Consider the following 21460-nt stretch of genomic DNA (forward strand, 5'->3'; position numbering starts at 1 on the left):
GTGTGGTTTTACCATGCTACACGGTGTGGTTTTACCATGCTACACTGTCTCTTCACTGTGTGGTTTTACCATGCTACACTGTCTCTTCACTGTGTGGTTTTACCATGCTACACTGTGTGGTTTTACCATGCTACACTGTCTCTTCACTGTGTGGTTTTACCATGCTACACTGTCTCTTCACTGTGTGGTTTTACCATGCTACACTGTCTCTTCACTGTGTGGTTTTACCATGCTACACTGTCTCTTCACTGTGTGGTTTTACCATGCTACAATGTCTCTCCACTGTGTGGTTTTACCATGCTACACTGTGTGGTTTTACCATGCTACACTGTCTCTTCACTGTGTGGTTTTACCATGCTACACTGTCTCTTCACTGTGTGGTTTTACCATGCTACACTGTCTCTCCACTGTGTGGTTTTACCACGCTACACTGTCTCTTCACTGTGTGGTTTTACCATGCTACACTGTCTCTTCACTGTGTGGTTTTACCATGCTACACTGTCTCTCCACTGTGTGGTTTTACCATGCTACACTGTCTCTCCACTGTGTGGTTTTACCATGCTACACTGTCTCTTCACTGTGTGGTTTTACCATGCTACACTGTCTCTTCACTGTGTGGTTTTACCATGCTACACTGTGTGGTTTTACCATGCTACACTGTCTATTCACTGTGTGGTTTTACCACGCTACACTGTCTCTTCACTGTGTGGTTTTACCATGCTACACTGTCTCTTCACTGTGTGGTTTTACCACGCTACACTGTCTCTCCACTGTGTGGTTTTACCATGCTACACTGTGTGGTTTTACCATGCTACACTGTCTATTCACTGTGTGGTTTTACCACGCTACACTGTGTGGTTTTACCATGCTACACTGTGTGGTTTTACCATGCTACACTGTCTCTTCACTGTGTGGTTTTACCATGCTACACTGTCTCTTCACTGTGTGGTTTTACCATGCTACACGGTGTGGTTTTACCATGCTACACTGTCTCTTCACTGTGTGGTTTTACCATGCTACACTGTCTCTTCACTGTGTGGTTTTACCATGCTACAATGTCTCTCCACTGTGTGGTTTTACCATGCTACACTGTGTGGTTTTACCATGCTACACTGTCTCTTCACTGTGTGGTTTTACCATGCTACACTGTCTCTTCACTGTGTGGTTTTACCATGCTACACGGTGTGGTTTTACCATGCTACACTGTCTCTTCACTGTGTGGTTTTACCATGCTACACTGTCTCTTCACTGTGTGGTTTTACCATGCTACACTGTGTGGTTTTACCATGCTACACTGTCTCTTCACTGTGTGGTTTTACCATGCTACACTGTCTCTTCACTGTGTGGTTTTACCATGCTACACTGTCTCTTCACTGTGTGGTTTTACCATGCTACACTGTCTCTTCACTGTGTGGTTTTACCATGCTACAATGTCTCTCCACTGTGTGGTTTTACCATGCTACACTGTGTGGTTTTACCATGCTACACTGTCTCTTCACTGTGTGGTTTTACCATGCTACACTGTCTCTTCACTGTGTGGTTTTACCATGCTACACTGTCTCTCCACTGTGTGGTTTTACCACGCTACACTGTCTCTTCACTGTGTGGTTTTACCATGCTACACTGTCTCTTCACTGTGTGGTTTTACCATGCTACACTGTCTCTCCACTGTGTGGTTTTACCATGCTACACTGTCTCTCCACTGTGTGGTTTTACCATGCTACACTGTCTCTTCACTGTGTGGTTTTACCATGCTACACTGTCTCTTCACTGTGTGGTTTTACCATGCTACACTGTGTGGTTTTACCATGCTACACTGTCTATTCACTGTGTGGTTTTACCACGCTACACTGTCTCTTCACTGTGTGGTTTTACCATGCTACACTGTCTCTTCACTGTGTGGTTTTACCACGCTACACTGTCTCTCCACTGTGTGGTTTTACCATGCTACACTGTGTGGTTTTACCATGCTACACTGTCTATTCACTGTGTGGTTTTACCACGCTACACTGTGTGGTTTTACCATGCTACACTGTGTGGTTTTACCATGCTACACTGTCTCTTCACTGTGTGGTTTTACCATGCTACACTGTCTCTTCACTGTGTGGTTTTACCATGCTACACGGTGTGGTTTTACCATGCTACACTGTCTCTTCACTGTGTGGTTTTACCATGCTACACTGTCTCTTCACTGTGTGGTTTTACCATGCTACAATGTCTCTCCACTGTGTGGTTTTACCATGCTACACTGTGTGGTTTTACCATGCTACACTGTCTCTTCACTGTGTGGTTTTACCATGCTACACTGTCTCTTCACTGTGTGGTTTTACCATGCTACAATGTCTCTCCACTGTGTGGTTTTACCATGCTACACGGTGTGGTTTTACCATGCTACACTGTCTCTTCACTGTGTGGTTTTACCATGCTACACTGTCTCTTCACTGTGTGGTTTTACCATGCTACACTGTGTGGTTTTACCATGCTACACTGTCTCTTCACTGTGTGGTTTTACCATGCTACACTGTCTCTTCACTGTGTGGTTTTACCATGCTACACTGTCTCTTCACTGTGTGGTTTTACCATGCTACACTGTCTCTTCACTGTGTGGTTTTACCATGCTACAATGTCTCTCCACTGTGTGGTTTTACCATGCTACACTGTGTGGTTTTACCATGCTACACTGTCTCTTCACTGTGTGGTTTTACCATGCTACACTGTCTCTTCACTGTGTGGTTTTACCATGCTACACTGTCTCTCCACTGTGTGGTTTTACCACGCTACACTGTCTCTTCACTGTGTGGTTTTACCATGCTACACTGTCTCTTCACTGTGTGGTTTTACCATGCTACACTGTCTCTTCACTGTGTGGTTTTACCATGCTACACTGTCTCTTCACTGTGTGGTTTTACCATGCTACACTGTCTCTTCACTGTGTGGTTTTACCATGCTACAATGTCTCTCCACTGTGTGGTTTTACCATGCTACACTGTGTGGTTTTACCATGCTACACTGTCTCTTCACTGTGTGGTTTTACCATGCTACACTGTCTCTTCACTGTGTGGTTTTACCATGCTACAATGTCTCTCCACTGTGTGGTTTTACCATGCTACACGGTGTGGTTTTACCATGCTACACTGTCTCTTCACTGTGTGGTTTTACCATGCTACACTGTCTCTTCACTGTGTGGTTTTACCATGCTACACTGTGTGGTTTTACCATGCTACACTGTCTCTTCACTGTGTGGTTTTACCATGCTACACTGTCTCTTCACTGTGTGGTTTTACCATGCTACACTGTCTCTTCACTGTGTGGTTTTACCATGCTACACTGTCTCTTCACTGTGTGGTTTTACCATGCTACAATGTCTCTCCACTGTGTGGTTTTACCATGCTACACTGTGTGGTTTTACCATGCTACACTGTCTCTTCACTGTGTGGTTTTACCATGCTACACTGTCTCTTCACTGTGTGGTTTTACCATGCTACACTGTCTCTCCACTGTGTGGTTTTACCACGCTACACTGTCTCTTCACTGTGTGGTTTTACCATGCTACACTGTCTCTTCACTGTGTGGTTTTACCATGCTACAATGTCTCTCCACTGTGTGGTTTTACCATGCTACACTGTCTCTCCACTGTGTGGTTTTACCATGCTACACTGTCTCTTCACTGTGTGGTTTTACCATGCTACACTGTCTCTTCACTGTGTGGTTTTACCATGCTACACTGTGTGGTTTTACCATGCTACACTGTCTATTCACTGTGTGGTTTTACCACGCTACACTGTCTCTTCACTGTGTGGTTTTACCATGCTACACTGTCTCTTCACTGTGTGGTTTTACCACGCTACACTGTCTCTCCACTGTGTGGTTTTACCATGCTACACTGTGTGGTTTTACCACGCTACACTGTGTGGTTTTACCATGCTACACTGTGTGGTTTTACCATGCTACACTGTCTCTTCACTGTGTGGTTTTACCATGCTACACTGTCTCTTCACTGTGTGGTTTTACCATGCTACACGGTGTGGTTTTACCATGCTACACTGTCTCTTCACTGTGTGGTTTTACCATGCTACACTGTCTCTTCACTGTGTGGTTTTACCATGCTACAATGTCTCTCCACTGTGTGGTTTTACCATGCTACACTGTGTGGTTTTACCATGCTACACTGTCTCTTCACTGTGTGGTTTTACCATGCTACACTGTCTCTTCACTGTGTGGTTTTACCATGCTACAATGTCTCTCCACTGTGTGGTTTTACCATGCTACACGGTGTGGTTTTACCATGCTACACTGTCTCTTCACTGTGTGGTTTTACCACGCTACACTGTCTCTTCACTGTGTGGTTTTACCATGCTACACTGTCTCTTCACTGTGTGGTTTTACCATGCTACACTGTCTCTTCACTGTGTGGTTTTACCATGCTACACTGTCTCTTCACTGTGTGGTTTTACCATGCTACACTGTCTCTTCACTGTGTGGTTTTACCATGCTACAATGTCTCTCCACTGTGTGGTTTTACCATGCTACACTGTGTGGTTTTACCATGCTACACTGTCTCTTCACTGTGTGGTTTTACCATGCTACACTGTCTCTTCACTGTGTGGTTTTACCATGCTACACTGTCTCTCCACTGTGTGGTTTTACCACGCTACACTGTCTCTTCACTGTGTGGTTTTACCATGCTACACTGTCTCTTCACTGTGTGGTTTTACCATGCTACACTGTCTCTCCACTGTGTGGTTTTACCATGCTACACTGTCTCTCCACTGTGTGGTTTTACCATGCTACACTGTCTCTTCACTGTGTGGTTTTACCATGCTACACTGTCTCTTCACTGTGTGGTTTTACCATGCTACACTGTGTGGTTTTACCATGCTACACTGTCTATTCACTGTGTGGTTTTACCACGCTACACTGTCTCTTCACTGTGTGGTTTTACCATGCTACACTGTCTCTTCACTGTGTGGTTTTACCACGCTACACTGTCTCTCCACTGTGTGGTTTTACCATGCTACACTGTGTGGTTTTACCATGCTACACTGTCTATTCACTGTGTGGTTTTACCACGCTACACTGTGTGGTTTTACCATGCTACACTGTGTGGTTTTACCATGCTACACTGTCTCTTCACTGTGTGGTTTTACCATGCTACACTGTCTCTTCACTGTGTGGTTTTACCATGCTACACGGTGTGGTTTTACCATGCTACACTGTCTCTTCACTGTGTGGTTTTACCATGCTACACTGTCTCTTCACTGTGTGGTTTTACCATGCTACACTGTGTGGTTTTACCATGCTACACTGTCTCTTCACTGTGTGGTTTTACCATGCTACACTGTCTCTTCACTGTGTGGTTTTACCATGCTACACTGTGTGATTTTACCATGCTACACTGTCTCTTCACTGTGTGGTTTTACCACGCTACACTGTCTCTACACTGTGTGGTTTTACCATGCTACACTGTGTGGTTTTACCATGCTACACTGTCTCTTCACTGTGTGGTTTTACCATCCTACACTGTGTGGTTTTACCACGCTACACTGTCTCTTCACTGTGTGAATTTACCATGCTACACTGTCTCTTCACTGTGTGATTTACCATGCTACACTGTCTATTCACAGTGTGGTTTTACCACGCTACACTGTGTGGTTTTACCATGCTACACTGTCTCTTCACTGTGTGGTTCTACCATGCTACACTGTCTCTTCACTGTGTGGTTTTACCATGCTACACTGTCTCTTCACTGTGTGGTTTTACCTTTCTACACTGTGTGGTTTTACCATGCTACACTGTCTCTTCACTGTGTGGTTTTACCATGCTACACTGTCTCTTCACTGTGTGATTTTACCATGCTACACTGTCTATTCACTGTGTGGTTTTACCATGCTACACTGTGTGTTTTTACCATGCTACACTGTCTCTTCACTGTGTGGTTTTACCATGCTACACTGTGTGGTTTTACCATGCTACACTGTCTCTTCACTGTGTGGTTTTACCGTGCTACACTTTGTGGTTTTACCATGCTACACTGTCTCTTCACTGTGTGGTTTTACCATGCTACACTGTCTCTTCACTGTGTGGTTTTACCATGCTACACTGCCTCTTCACTGTGTGGTTTACCATGCTACACTATCTCTTCACTGTGTGGTTTTACCATGCTACACTGTGTGGTTTTACCATGCTACACTGTCTCTTCACTGTGTGGTTTTACCGTGCTACACTGTGTGGTTTTACCATGCTACACTGTCTCTTCACTGTGTGGTTTTACCATGCTACACTGTCTCTTCACTGTGTGGTTTTACCATGCTACACTGTCTCTACACTGTGTGGTTTTACCATGCTACACGGTGTGGTTTTACCATGCTACACTGTCTCTTCACTGTGTGGTTTTACCATGCTACACTGTCTCTTCACTGTGTGGTTTTACCATGCTACACTGTCTCTTCACTGTGTGGTTTTACCACGCTACACTGTCTATTCACTGTGTGGTTTTACCATGCTACACTGTGTGGTTTTACCATGCTACACTGTCTCTTCACTGTGTGGTTTTACCATGCTACACTGTCTCTTCACTGTGTGATTTTACCATGCTACACTGTGTGATTTTACCATGCTACACGGTGTGATTTTACCATGCTACACTGTCTCTTCACTGTGTGGTTTTACCATGCTACACTGTCTCTACACTGTGTGGTTTTACCATGCTACACGGTGTGGTTTTACCATGCTACACTGTCTCTTCACTGTGTGGTTTTACCATGCTACACTGTCTCTTCACTGTGTGGTTTTACCATGCTACACTGTCTCTTCACTGTGTGGTTTTACCATGCTACACTGTCTCTTCACTGTGTGGTTTTACCACGCTACACTGTCTATTCACTGTGTGGTTTTACCATGCTACACTGTCTCTCCACTGTGTGGTTTTACCATGCTACACTGTGTGGTTTTACCGTGCTACACTGTCTCTTCACTGTGTGGTTTTACCACGCTACACTGTCTCTTCACTGTGTGGTTTTACCATGCTACACTGTGTGGTTTTACCATGCTACACTGTCTCTTCACTGTGTGGTTTTACCATGCTACACTGTGTGGTTTTACCGTGCTACACTGTCTCTTCACTGTGTGGTTTTACCACGCTACACTGTCTCTTCACTCTGTGGTTTTACCATACTACACTGTCTCTTCACTGTGTGGTTTTACCATGCTGCACTGTCTCTTCACTGTGTGGTTTTACCACGCTACACTGTCTCTTCACTGTGTGGTTTTACCATGCTACACTGTCTCTTCACTGTGTGGTTTTACCATGCTACACTGTCAGTGAAGGTGTGTAAATAAGGAAGTAAAACATGAGACCATAGATGTATAGCTACATAATACCACATCACTGAATTCCCATATTTTTCCTGTATTTCTCCGGTTGTGGTTTTACAGGTAGTGCTATGGGGTCAGGTGTAAGGGGTAAAAGTTCAAAGGTCATAGAGTAGGTCAATCAGTACCTGGTGACCTCTGCCTGCTGTGTGAGCTGCTCCTGGACCTTCTGACACACCTCTCCCGCCGTGGCGTTGACCTTGCCGATCTTGGTGAAAAGGGCTGCGATCTTGTCGCTACGCAGGAAGCCCGCCGCTCGCCGCTTCAACAGGTGGCTCAGACACGCCTCGATGGTGCCTGGAGGAGAGAGGGAGAGGGAGAGAGGGAGCGAGAGAGAGGGAGTGGGAGAGAGGATAGAGAGAGAAAGAGAGAGAGGGGAGGGAAGATGACTTTATTGTCCATTTACTACAACAAGCAACAGAAATGTGTCTTTCGCATATCATCTTATTCTCCCCAGCAGAGGATGAGGTGACGGGGGAAAAGGAGAGAGAGGGACAGAGAGAGGGGAGGGGAGAGGGGAGAGCAGCAAAGAGGATGAGGGTGATAGAGGGAAAGAGAGAGGGGAGGGGAGAGCAGAAAAGAGGATGAGGGTGAGAGAGGGAAAGAGAGAGGGGAGGGGAGAACAGCAAAGAGGATGAGGGTGAGAGAGGGAAAGAGAGAGGGGAGGGGAGAGCAGCAAAGAGGATGAGGGTGAGAGAGGGAAAGAGAGAGGGGAGGGGAGAGCAGCAAAGAAGATGAGGGTGAGAGAGGGAAAGAGAGAGGGGAGAGCAGCAAAGAGGATGAGGGTGAGAGAGGGAAAGAGAGAGGGGAGGGGAGAACAGCAAAGAGGATGAGGGTGAGAGAGGAAAAGAGAGAGGGGAGAGCAGCAAAGAGGATGAGGGTGAGAGAGTGAAAGAGAGAGGGGAGGGGAGAACGGCAAAGAGGATGAGGGTGAGAGAGGGAAAGAGAGAGGGGAGGGGAGAGCAGCAAAGAGGATGAGGGTGAGAGAGGGAAAGAGAGAGGGGAGGGGAGAGCAGCAAAGAGGATGAGGGTGAAAGAGGAGAGATGGCAAAAGGGAGAAAGAGAAAGGGAAGAGGAAGAGGGAGAGAGGAACGAAAGAGGGAGAAAGATGAAACAGGAGAGAGTGAAGACAGAAAAGTGGAGGAAAGGTGGAGGAAGAGAGGTGGAGGGAGACAGAGGAAGTAGTAGAAATCCCAGATAAAAACACACTTCTTGAATGCACTGTTATTTAATATCCTGTTACTAAATATCCTGTTGTTAAAAACTTCTTATGGCTTGAATCCCGTTAACAGGATCAACATGACAACAGCCAGTGAAAGTGCAGGGCGCCAAATTCAAAACAACAGAAATCTCATAATTAAAATTCCTCAAAAATAGAAGTATTTTACACCATTTTAAAGATAAACTTGTTGTTAATCCCACCACAGTGTCCGATTTCAAAAAGGCTTTACGACGAAAGCACACCAAACATTGATCAAAGATACAACTATTATGCATGGAATTATAGATACACTTCTCCTTAATGCAACCGCTGTGTCAGATTTCAAAAAAGCTTTACCGACAACAAATCAAGCCATACACATATCCACCATGTTGTAGAGTCAACAGAAGTCAGAAATAACATTATACATTTTTATTAACTTACCTTTGATGATCTTCATCAAAATGCACTCCCAGGAATCCCAGTAATAAATGTTTGATTTGTTCGATAAAGTCCATCATATATGTTCAAATACCTCGTTTTTGTACGCCCTTTTAGCCCAGTAAACCAAAAACTACAAACCTCAGATTTCCCACTTCCTGGTTGGATTTTTTTGTCAGGTTTTTGTCTGCCTATAAGTTCTGTTATACTCACAGACATCATTCAAACAGTTTTAGAAACTTTCTAAAGTTTTCTATCCAAATCTACTAATAATATGCATATATTAGCAACTGTGCCTGAGTAGCAGACAGTTTACTCTGGGCACCTTATTCATCCAAGCTACTCAATACTGCCCCCAGCCATAAGAAGTTTTAACATCCTGTTATTTAATATCCTGCTCCTGAAAATCCAGTTCCTTAATATCCTGTTACTTAACATCCTGTTTCTTAACATCCTGTTCCTTAATATCCTGTTACTTAATATCCTGTTTCTTAATATCCTGTTCCTTAATATTCTGTTACTTAATATCATGTTCTTTAATATCCTGTTCCTTAATATCCTGTTCGTTAATATCCTGTTCTTTAATACACTGTTCTTAAAAAACGGTTCTTTAACATCCTGTTTCTTTATATCCTGTTTCTTAAAACATTGTCCTTTAATATCCTGTTCCTTAAAACATTGTCCTTTAATATCCTGTTCCTTAAAACATTGTCCTTTAATATCCTGTCCTTTAATATACTGTTCTTTAATATCCTGTCCTTTAATATCCTGTCCTTTAATATCCTGTTCTTTAATATCCTGTTCTTTAATATCCTGTTCTTAAATATCCTGTCCTTTAATATCCTGTCCTTTAATATCCTGTTCTTTAATATCCTGTTCTTAAATATCCTGTTCTTTAATATCCTGTTCTTTAATATCCTGTTCCTTAATATCCTGTTCTTTAATATCCTGTTCTTTAATATCCTGTTCTTTAATATCCTGTTCTTTAATATCCTGTTCTTTAATATCCTGTTCTTAAATATCCTGTTCTTTAATATCCTGTTCCTTAATATCCTGTTCTTTAATATCCTGTTCTTTAATATCCTGTTCTTTAATATCCTGTTCTTAAATATCCTGTTCTTTAATATCCTGTTCTTTAATATCCTGTTCTTAAATATCCTGTTCTTTAATATCCTGTTCTTTAATATCCTGTTCCTTAATATCCTGTTCTTTAATATCCTGTTCCTTAATATCCTGTTCTTTAATATCCTGTTCTTTAATATCCTGTTCTTAAATATCCTGTTCTTTAATATCCTGTTCTTTAATATCCTGTTCTTGGACCAAGATGCAGCGTGGTATGGTTCCATCCCTTTTATTAGGAAGAGAAAACTCAAAAAACAAAAACAATAAAGCGAACAAAGGAAACGTGAAGCTCAGAGTAGTGCTCGCGGGCAACTATACCTAGACAAGATCCCACCAAGCACAATGGGGATGTAACGCTTGTCTTCGTCCTCCTCAGACGAGGAGTAAGACATGTCAGACCAATGCGCAGCATGGTAGGTGTCCATATTGTATTTAATACGAATACTGAACACATGAACAAAAATGATAAAACGACAAAAACGAACAGTCCTGAACGGTGAAGCAAAACACAGAACAGAAAATAATCACCCACAACTCAAAGGTGAAACCAGGCTACCTAAGTATGGTTCTCAATCAGGGACAACGATTGACAGCTGCCTCTGATTGAGAACCATACCAGGCCAAACACAGAAATCCCAAATTATAGAAAAAAGAACATAGACTGCCCACCCCAACTAACGCCCTGACCATACTAAAAGAAAGACAAAACAAAGGAACTAAGGTCAGAATGTGACAGGGGAAAAGGCTACCTAAATATGATCCTCAATCAGAGACAACGATAAACAGCTGCCTCTGATTGGGAACCACACCAGGCCAACATAGACATACAATTCACCTAGATAATCCACCCATAATCACACCCCGACCTAACCAACATAGAGAATAAACAGCTCTTTGTGGTCAGGGCGTGACAAATATTCTGTTTTTTAATACACTGTTCTTTAATATCCTGCTCTTTAATATTGTCATGACATTGCCCTCGTTGGATACAGCAAGCCCCATCCCCCTCTCCCTGTCTCCTACACCCAGGCTGCTGTGGTCAGAGATAGGTCGTAAATTCCTGGAGGAGATTATCTCCTCATGGCCACAGTATAGAGAGAGAGAGTAGAGTTTTCATAGAAGAGAACAAAGGAATTTCTTCCACCTCACAGAACTAGAGGTCCGAACAACATTTATGTTCTGGAGACGGTATAAAAGATCGGTGAAGAATCCAGCTACGAACTGATCCGTTTGGTACAATTTTGTGAAACTCATGGGAGGCAATACGGCCACATTACCATAACGCTGTTTATATAATAGCCTCAGATATGAGGTTTACATCTAATTGTTGTATAAGTTGAATGAGTGAGGATGATACTGTTTGTAAAATTGTGTAATGTGATTTTGGACTGTTTAATGAAGGAAACTCCAATTCCCTTTTGAGTTTAACTAAATCAGAGGACCGCCTATGAGCACAGTTAGCACAGTCATGAGACAGCTTTTTCTACAATTCCGAATAAAACCCCCACCTTGAGAATTTCTCAACAGACCATGTTTCCCTCAATTACGAGAGGACAAAGGTTGCAGACCAGCTTACTTCGATAACGAGAGGGCCAAGGTTTGAGACCAGACTGCTGAATCTTTTAACCATCCCACGTGGTTAAACTCTTAGACTATCGCTACCGACAGAATAAGAACAAGTCTTTGATATGAATTACTAGTCTGCAGCTAGGAATTTGGTATCATTGAATGTGAAGACCGACAACCGCCGAAACATCTATTCTATAACGACATTAATGAATGTCACTCTGAACTATCCATTCTAAAAGAGAGAGCGAGGACGGACAGACTCTCCAACAGAAACAATCTTTTCAACAGAGACCCCGACGACACACTGAGCGTAAATATATATATTGATTGCAATTTTTCGTGAATGAGTGAGCGTTCATGTGTAAAGGATTAGCATTTCAATTGTTATAATTATCAACTGTGTGTTGTCTCATCTCAGTCGACCCCCACTTCCCTTTTGTACACCAAGCCGCGATGCCGGTTTATCCCACTAGGGAAACTCTGTTATCATTTCCTTGTAACTATCTACTGTTTGTTTATGCATTTCTGTGAATTACTTAGTTAGTAAATAAATGATTTTACGACAATTGATGTATGGATGAGTCATAGTGAAGACTGGCTTCGTGCAGATAACCAACCATTTACGACGTTTGGAATGAGACTAACGTGAGGTAAAGTAAATAAATAATTCATTAAGAAGACTAATTGATCAGATATTAAAATTATAACTTTGTAATCTGATTATTTTCCTTGGTGCCCCGACTTCCTAGTTAATTACATTTGCCTAGTTAATCCCCTTTTCTGTTTCAGTTAGTTTTGTCTGATTAGTTTCACCTGTTTGTTGTTTGGGTTTTGTTTTGGGGCTTTTAAACCCGGTAAGCCTGTCTGCTTTTGTGCGGGCTTGTTTTTCTGTTCATGGTGTGTGGATTATTGTGGATACCGTTTTTCCGGACAGTTTCGACCTGTTTGTTGGACTGGGTATTTATACGCCCTTGTGCGAATAAAACTCCCACCTTGAGAATTTCTCAATAGACCATGTTTCCCTCAATTACGAGAGGGAATTCTTGGAATAAAGATCCACGTTTTGAACTACCCTGCTCTCTGCGCCTGACTCCTCCACCCACTACTCCTAGAAGCAGTGACAGTTATCTAATGTCCACTTCTTTAATAGACTGTTATGTAATATCCTTTTCTTTAATATCCTGTTCCTTAATACACTGTTCTTTAATATACTGTTCTTTAATGTCATGTTCTTTAATACATGTATTTAATACCCTGTTATTTAATACCCTGTTATTTAATACCCTGTTATTTAATACCCTGTTATTTAATACCCTGTTATTTAATACCCTGTTATTTAATAGCCTGTTATGTAATACCCTGTTATTTAATAAACTGTTATTTAATACCCTGTTATTTAATAAACTGTTATTTAATACCCTGTTATTTAATACCCTGTTATTTAATACCCTGTTATTTAATACCCTGTTATTTAATACATTGTTCTTTAATAGCCTGTTATGTAATACCCTGTTATTTAATAAACTGTTATTTAATACCCTGTTATTTAATAAACTGTTATTTAATACCCTGTTATTTAATACCCTGTTATTTAATACATTGTTCTTTAATAGCCTGTTATGTAATACCCTGTTATTTAATAAACTGTTATTTAATACCCTGTTATTTAATACCCTGTTATTTAATACATTGTTATTTAATACCCTGTTATTTAATACCCTGTTATTTAATACTCTGTTATTTAATAAACTGTTATTTAATACCCTGTTATTTAATATCCTGTTTTAATACCCTGTTATTTAATACCCTGTTATTTAATATCCTGTTTTAATACCCTGTTATTTAATAAACTGTTATTTAATACCCTGTTATTTAATACCCTGTTATTCAATATCCTGTTTTAATACCCTGTTATTTAATACCCTGTTATTTAATATCCTGTTATTTAATACCCTGTTATTTAATACCCTGTTATTTAATACCCTGTTATTTAATACCCTGTTATTTAATATCCTGTTTTAATACCCTGTTATTTAATACCCTGTTATTTAATACCCTGTTATTTAATACCCTGTTATTTAATACCCTGTTATTTAATATCCTGTTTTAATACACTGCAGAACTCTGCATCTTATATCTTATTATATCTGCGTCCCAAATGGAACCCTATTCCCCGTATAGTGTGCGACTTTTGAAAATGGACCCTGGTCAAAAGTAGTGCACTAAATATGAAATAGAGTGCTATTTAGGTCTGAGCCTATATCGTATTATATCCACCGGTTGATTGAAGTTAATTAATTACTGAAAATCTATCCCCAATGCACCAATCTCTCCCTTCAAGATCAAGCACGCACACACCAATCTCTCTCCCTTCCACCCCCAGGGCCCGCCCAGGGGAATGTAGGGATGAACTTAAGTATGTGTGTGTATGTGTGCCTACCAGTGTGTGTGTGTGGGCGTGTGCATGCGTGTACCAGTGTGTGTGTGGGCGTGTACCAGTGTGTGTGTGGGCGTGTACCAGTGTGTGTGTGGGCGTGTACCAGTGTGTGTGGGCGTGTGCATGCATGTACCAAGTGTGTGTGTGTGGGCGTGTACCAGTGTGTGTGTGTGTGTGGGCGTGCACCAGTGTGTATGTGGGCGTGTACCACTGTGTATGTGGGCGTGTACCAGTGTGTGTGTGGGCGTGTACCGGTGTGTGTGTGTGGGCGTGTACCGGTGTGTGTGTGGGCGTGTACCAGTGTGTGTGTGGGCGTGTACCAGTGTGTGTGTGGGCGTGTACCAGTGTGTGTGTGGGCGTGTACCAGTGTGTATGTGGGCGTGCACCAGTGTGTGTGTGTGGGCGTGTACCAGTGTGTGTGTGGGCGTGTACCAGTGTGTGTGTGGGCGTGTACCAGTGTGTGTGTGGGCGTGTACCAGTGTGTATGTGGGCGTGCACCAGTGTGTGTGTGTGGGCGTGTACCGGTGTGTGTGTGTGGGCGTGTACCGGTGTGTGTGTGGGCGTGTACCAGTGTGTGTGTGGGCGTGTACCAGTGTGTGTGTGGGCGTGTACCAGTGTGTGTGTGGGCGTGTACCAGTGTGTATGTGGGCGTGTACCAGTGTGTGTGTGGGCGTGTACCAGTGTGTGTGTGGGCGTGTACCAGTGTGTATGTGGGCGTGCACCAGTGTGTATGTGGGCGTGTACCAGTGTGTGTGTGGGCGTGTACCGGTGTGTGTGTGGGCGTGTACCGGTGTGTGTGTGGGCGTGTACCAGTGTGTGTGTGGGCGTGTACCAGTGTGTATGTGGGCGTGCACCAGTGTGTATGTGGGCGTGTACCAGTGTGTGTGTGTGTTTTGCGCCTTTAATACTTGTAAATATTGAAGAGGGGAAGTTGAAGAAGAGAACGTCGGAATTACATTTTACGGCCCCGATGGGCCCCTGAAGGTCTTCTAGCCGCCATGTTGTCTGTTCATCTCTATAAAGGGAAACAACAGTCCCTTTACAGGGACTGTCATAACCCATCCATTAGCAGCAGCTTACCACTTGCCTTTCAGCCTCGCTAACATAACGAAATCAAAATAAAAGTGGAAAACATGTCCCTCCAAAAGCCGGCTGAAACACACGTCTCTCCCTAGCTGGCTGAAACACATGCCTCTACCTAGCCCGGCTGAAATACATGTCTCTCCCTAGCTGGCTGAAACACACATCCCTCCCTAGCTGGCTGAAACACACATCCCTCCCTAGCTGGCTGAAACACATGTCTCTCCCTAGCTGGCTGAAACACATGTCCCTCCCTAGCTGGCTGAAACACATGTCCCTCCTTAGCTGGCTGAAACACACATCCCTCCCTAGCTGGCTGAAACACATGTCCCTCCCTAGCCGGCTGAAACACATGTCTCTCCCTAGCTGGCTGAAACACACGTCTCTCCCTAGCCGGCTGAAACACATGTCTCTCCCTAGCTGGCTGAAACACATGTCTCTCCCTAGCTGGCTGAAACACATGTCTATCCCTAGCTGGCTGAAACACATGTCCCTCCCTACTACCACAGTAGACAGAGAGGGCATTTACACTACAGACCAGCCCTACCACAGTAGACAGAGAGGGTATTTACACTACAGACCAGCCCTACCACAGTAGACAGAGAGGGTATTTACACTACAGACCAGCCCTACCACAGTAAACAGAGGGTATTTACACTACAGACCAGCCCTACTACCACAGTAAACAGAGGGTATTTACACTACAGACCAGCCCTACTACCACAGTAAACAGAGGGTATTTACACTACAGACCAGCCCTACTACCACAGTAAACAGAGAGGGTATTTACACTACAGACCAGCCCTACTACCACAGGAAACAGAGGGCATTTACACAAGAGAAGGAAAAGAGAAATGGTAATCTTTGTGATTCATGCCCTTGCTGCTGTTTGACAGATGTGTTGAAGACTTGGACTGTTCCCCAAATGTCACCCCTTTCCATATATAGTGATTATATTGTGATAACCAGTGGTGGAAAAAGTACCCAATTGTCATACTTGAATAAGTCATGATACCTTTAATAGAAAATGACTCAAATAGAAGTGAGTCACCGAGTAAAATATTACTTGAGTAAAAGTCTAAAAGTATTTGGTTTTAAATATACTTAAGTATCAAAAGTAAAAGTTAAAGTATAAATAATTTCATATTCCTTACATAAAGCAAACAAGACCAGGGATACACGCCAACACAAATAATTCACAAACGAAGCATGTGTGTTTAGTGAGTCTGCCAGATCAGAGTCAGTAGGTATGACCAGGGATGTTCTCTGTTTAGTGAGTCCTCCAGATCAGAGGCAGTAAGTATGACCAGGGATGTTCTCTGTTTAGTGAGCCTGCCAGACCAGAGGCAGTAAGTATAACCAGGGATGTTCTCTGTTTAGTGTGTGAATTGAACTCATTTCCTGCTCTTCTAAGCAATCGGAATGTTAGAAGTACTTTTGTATGCCAGGGAAAATGTACAGAGCAAAAAGTACATTATTTTCTTCAGGAATGCAGTGAAGTAAATAAAGGTTCAATTTAAAATTTAAAAAGTTAAAGTAGAAAAATATAAATAGTAAATTAAAGTACAGATACCCCAAAAAACTACTCTGTAGTACTTTAAAGTATTTTTACTTAAATTCTTTACACCAATGGTGATAACTACACCCTATGCTCGCTTCGAGGCAAGTTACACTGAAACACGCATGAGAGCACCAGCTGTTCCGGACGACTGTGTAATCACGCTCTCCACAGCTGATGTGAGTAAGACCTTTAAATAGGTCAAAATTCTCAAGGCCGTGGGGCCAAACGGATTACCAGGAAGCGTAATTCGAGCATGCGCTGACCAACTGTCAAGTGTCTTCACTGACATTTTCAATATCTCCCTGTCTGAGTCTGTAATACCAACATGTTTCAAGCAGACCACCATAGTCCCTGTGCCCAAGAACACTAACATAACCTGCCTAAATGAATACCAACCTGTAGCACTCACGTCTGTATCCATGAAGTAAGTTGAAAGGCTGGTCATGACTCACATCAACACTATTATCCCAGAAACCCTAGACCCACTCCAATTTGCATACCGCCCCAACAGATCCACAGATGACGCAACCTAAATTGCACTCCACACTGCCCTTTCCCACCTGGACAAAAGGAACACCTATGTGAGAATGCTGTTCATTGACAACAGCTCAGCGTTCAGCACCATAGTGCCCTCAAAGCTCATCAATAAGTTAAAGACTCTGGGATTAAACACCTCCCTCTGCAACTGGATCCTGGACTTCCTGACAGGCCGCCCCCAGGTGGTAAGGGTAGGTAACAACACATCCGCCACGCTGATCCTCAACACGGAGCCCCTCAGGGGTGCGTGCTCAGTCCCCTCCTGTACTCCCTGTTCACTCATGACTGCACGGCCAGGCACGGCCAGGCACGACTCCAACACTATAATTAAGTTTGCAGATGACACAACAGTAGTAGGCCTGATCACCGACAATGACGAGACAGCCTATAGGGAGGAGGTCAGAGACCTGACCGTGTGGTGCAGGGACAACAACCTCTCCCTCAATGTGATCAAGACAAATGAGATGATTGTGGAATACAGGAAAAGGAGGACCAAGCACACCCCCATTCTCATCGACGGGGCTGTAGTGGAGCAGGTTGATAGCTTCAAGTTCCTTGGCGTCCACATCGCCAACAAACTAACATGGTCCAAGCACACAAAGACAGTCGTGAAGAGGGCACGACAAAATATATTTCCCTTCAGGAAACTGAAAAGATTTGGCATGGGTCCTCAGATCCTGAAAAGATTCAGCTGCGCCATCGAGAGCATCCTGATAGGGTGCATCACTGCCTGGTATGGCAACTGCTCGGCCTCCGACCGCAAGGCACTACAGAGGGTAATGCGTACGGCCCAGTACATCACTGGGGCTAAGCTTCCTGCCATCCAGGACCTCTATACAAGGCAGTATCAGAGGAAGGCCCTAAACATGGCCAAAGACTCCAGCCACCCTAGTCATAGATTGTTCTCTCTCTACCACATGGCAAGCGGTACCGGAGCGCCAAGTCTAGGTCCAAGAGGCTTCTAAACAGCTTCTACCCCCAAGCCATAAGACTCCAGAACATCTAATCAAATGGCTACCCAGACTATTTGCATTGCCCTCTTTTACACGACTGCTACTCTCTGTTATTATCTATGCATAGTCACTTTAATAACTCAAGGGTTGACACAGATACCTCTGGCTCTGAGCGAGACAGTGAGCCAGAGCTGCCAAGTGATGTCATCGAGCCCCTCCCCACTGTATCAAGGGATGACACAGAGACCTCTGGCTCTGAGCAGGACAGTGAGCCAGAGCTGCCAGGTGATGTCATCAGGCCCCTCCCAACTCCATCAAGCACCAGATATGCAGTTCCAGAAGGACCCAATGGTAGGCCAGGACTATACTTTACACTACACCCAATGGTAGGCCAGGACTATACTTTACACTACACCCAATGGTAGGCCAGGACTATACTTTACACTACACCCAATGGTAGGACAGGACTATACTTTACACTACACCCAATGGTAGGACAGGCCTATACTTTACACTACACCCAATGGTAGACCAGGACTATACTTTACACTACACCCAACGGTAGGACAGGACTATACTTTACACTACACCCAATGGTAGGACAGGCCTATACTTTACACTACACCAAATGGTAGGACAGGCCTATACTTTACACTACACCCAATGGTAGGCCAGGACTATACTTTACACTACACCCAATGGTAGGACAGGACTATACTTTACATAACACCCAATGGTAGGCCAGGACTATACTTTACACTACACCCAATGGTAGGACAGGACTATACTTTACACTACACCCAATGGTAGGACAGGACTATACTTTACACTACACCCAATGGTAGGCCAGGACTATACTTTACACTACACCCAATGGTAGGCCAGGACTATACTTTACACTACACCCAATGGTAGGACAGGCCTATACTTTACACTACACCCAATGGTAGGCCAGGACTATACTTTACACTACACCCAATGGTAGGCCAGGACTATACTTTACACTACACCCAATGGTAGGCCAGGACTATACTTTACACTACACCCAATGGTAGGACAGGCCTATACTTTACACTACACCAAATGGTAGGACAGGCCTATACTTTACACTACACCAAATGGTAGGACAGGCCTATACTTTACACTACACCAAATGGTAGGACAGGCCTATACTTTACACTACACCCAATGGTAGGACAGGACTACACTTTACACTACACCCAATGGTAGGACAGGACTATACTTTACACTAAACCCAATGGTAGGCCAGGACTATACTTTACACTACACCCAATGGTAGGCCAGGACTATACTTTACACTACACCCAATGGTAGGACAGGCCTATACTTTACACTACACCCAATGGTAGGACAGGACTATACTTTACACTACACCCAATGGTAGGCCAAGACTATACTTTACACTACACCCAATTGTAGGACAGGCCTATACTTTACACTACACCCAATGGTAGGCCAGGACTATACTTTACACTACACCCAATGGTAGGACAGGCCTATACTTTACACTACACCCAATGGTAGGCCAGGCCTATACTTTACACTACACCCAATGGTAGGACAGGCCTATACTTTACACTACACCCAATGGTAGGCCAGGACTATACTTTACACTACACCCAATGGTAGGACAGGCCTATACTTTACACTACACCCAATGGTAGGCCAGGCCTATACTTTACACTACACCCAATGGTAGGCCAGGACTATACTTTACACTACACCCAATGGTAGGACAGGCCTATACTTTACACTACACCCAATGGTAGGACAGGACTATACTTTACACTACACCCAATGGTAGGCCAGGACTATACTTTACACTACACCCAATGGTAGGACAGGACTATACTTTACACTACACCCAATGGTAGGCAAGGCCTATACTTTACACTACACCCAATGGTAGGACAGGACTATACTTTACACTACACCAGATAGTAGGACAGGCCTATACTTTACACTACACCCAATGGTAGGACAGGCCTATACTTTACACTACACCCAATGGTAGGCCAGGACTATACTTTACACTACACCCAATGGTAGGACAGGCCTATACTTTACACTACACCCAATGGTAGGCCAGGACTATACTTTACACTACACCCAATGGTAGGACAGGCCTATACTTTAAACTACACTCAATGGTAGGCCAGGACTATACTTTACACTACACCCAATGGTAGGCCAGGACTATACTTTACACTACACCCAATGGTAGGCCAGGACTATACTTTACACTACACCCAATGGTAGGACAGGACTATACTTTACACTACACCCAATGGTAGGCCAGGACTATACTTTACACTACACCCAATGGTAGGCCAGGACTATACATTTGAGTTAACAGCTGTTAGTATCTAATCTTGTGGATCCCTTAACATTTCCATAGAGATATGACCCATTATGTAACATGTATTTTCAGACATTACAAGATCCAGATCCCGTACAGCCCTGTTTGAAAACGTTTCCCAGAACTCAGCATGGTACTAGGGAAAAGGGCTTTCAACAGCTCCTTGTATAAGGTCAATTCATGGCTTGAATATTCAAGATTCAACTTATTGTTTCGCCTGTAGGCATTTTTCTCTGCCCAATACACCTGACTCTGCCTGAGCAGAGAGGTTATCGAGAGTCTGATGAGCAGAGAGGTCATCGAGAGTCTGATGAGCAGAGAGGTCATTGAGAGTCTGATGAGCAGAGAGGTCATGAGAGTCTGATGAGCAGAGAGGTCATCGAGAGTCTGATGAGCAGAGAGGTCATCGAGTGTCTGATGAGCAAAGAGATCATGAGAGTCTGATGAGCAGAGAGGTCATCGAGAGTCTGATGAGCAGAGAGGTCATGAGAGTCTGATGAGCAGAGAGGTCATTGAGAGTCTGATGAGCAGAGAGGTCATGAGAGTCTGATGAGCAGAGAGGTTATCGAGAGTCTGATGAGCAGAGAGGTCATGAGAGTCTGATGAGCAGAGTGGTCATCGAGAGTCTGATGAGCAGAAAGGTCATGAGAGTCTGATGAGCAAAAAGGTCATGAGAGTCTGATGAGCAGAGAGGTCATTGAGAGTCTGATGAGCAGAGAGGTCATCGAGAGTCTGATGAGCAGAGAGGTCATGAGAGTCTGATGAGCAGAGAGGTCATTGAGAGTCTGATGAGCAGAGAGATCATCGA

The 21460-nt window shown here is 43.6% G+C and overlaps 1 protein-coding gene and 1 long non-coding RNA gene across 3 annotated transcripts in view; both read right to left on the minus strand.

Annotated features, from left to right (window-relative positions):
* LOC149971325 (uncharacterized) overlaps positions 1–21460 on the minus strand; it is a 381039-nt gene that overhangs the window by 156804 nt on the left and 202775 nt on the right. The window lies entirely within an intron of this gene.
* Positions 1–21460, minus strand: part of LOC110519585 (small G protein signaling modulator 2) — a 238621-nt gene that overhangs the window by 141112 nt on the left and 76049 nt on the right. For both annotated transcript variants that reach the window (XM_036965645.2, XM_036965644.2), the window contains exon 3: positions 7500–7668. In XM_036965645.2, the coding sequence (XP_036821540.2) occupies positions 7500–7668 (169 nt within the window). The remainder of the gene's footprint in view (positions 1–7499; positions 7669–21460) is intronic.

The sequence above is a fragment of the Oncorhynchus mykiss genome, chromosome 27, assembly GCF_057628025.1.
Source record: "Oncorhynchus mykiss isolate SJ-2025 chromosome 27, ASM5762802v1, whole genome shotgun sequence".
Lineage (NCBI taxonomy): Eukaryota > Metazoa > Chordata > Actinopteri > Salmoniformes > Salmonidae > Oncorhynchus > Oncorhynchus mykiss.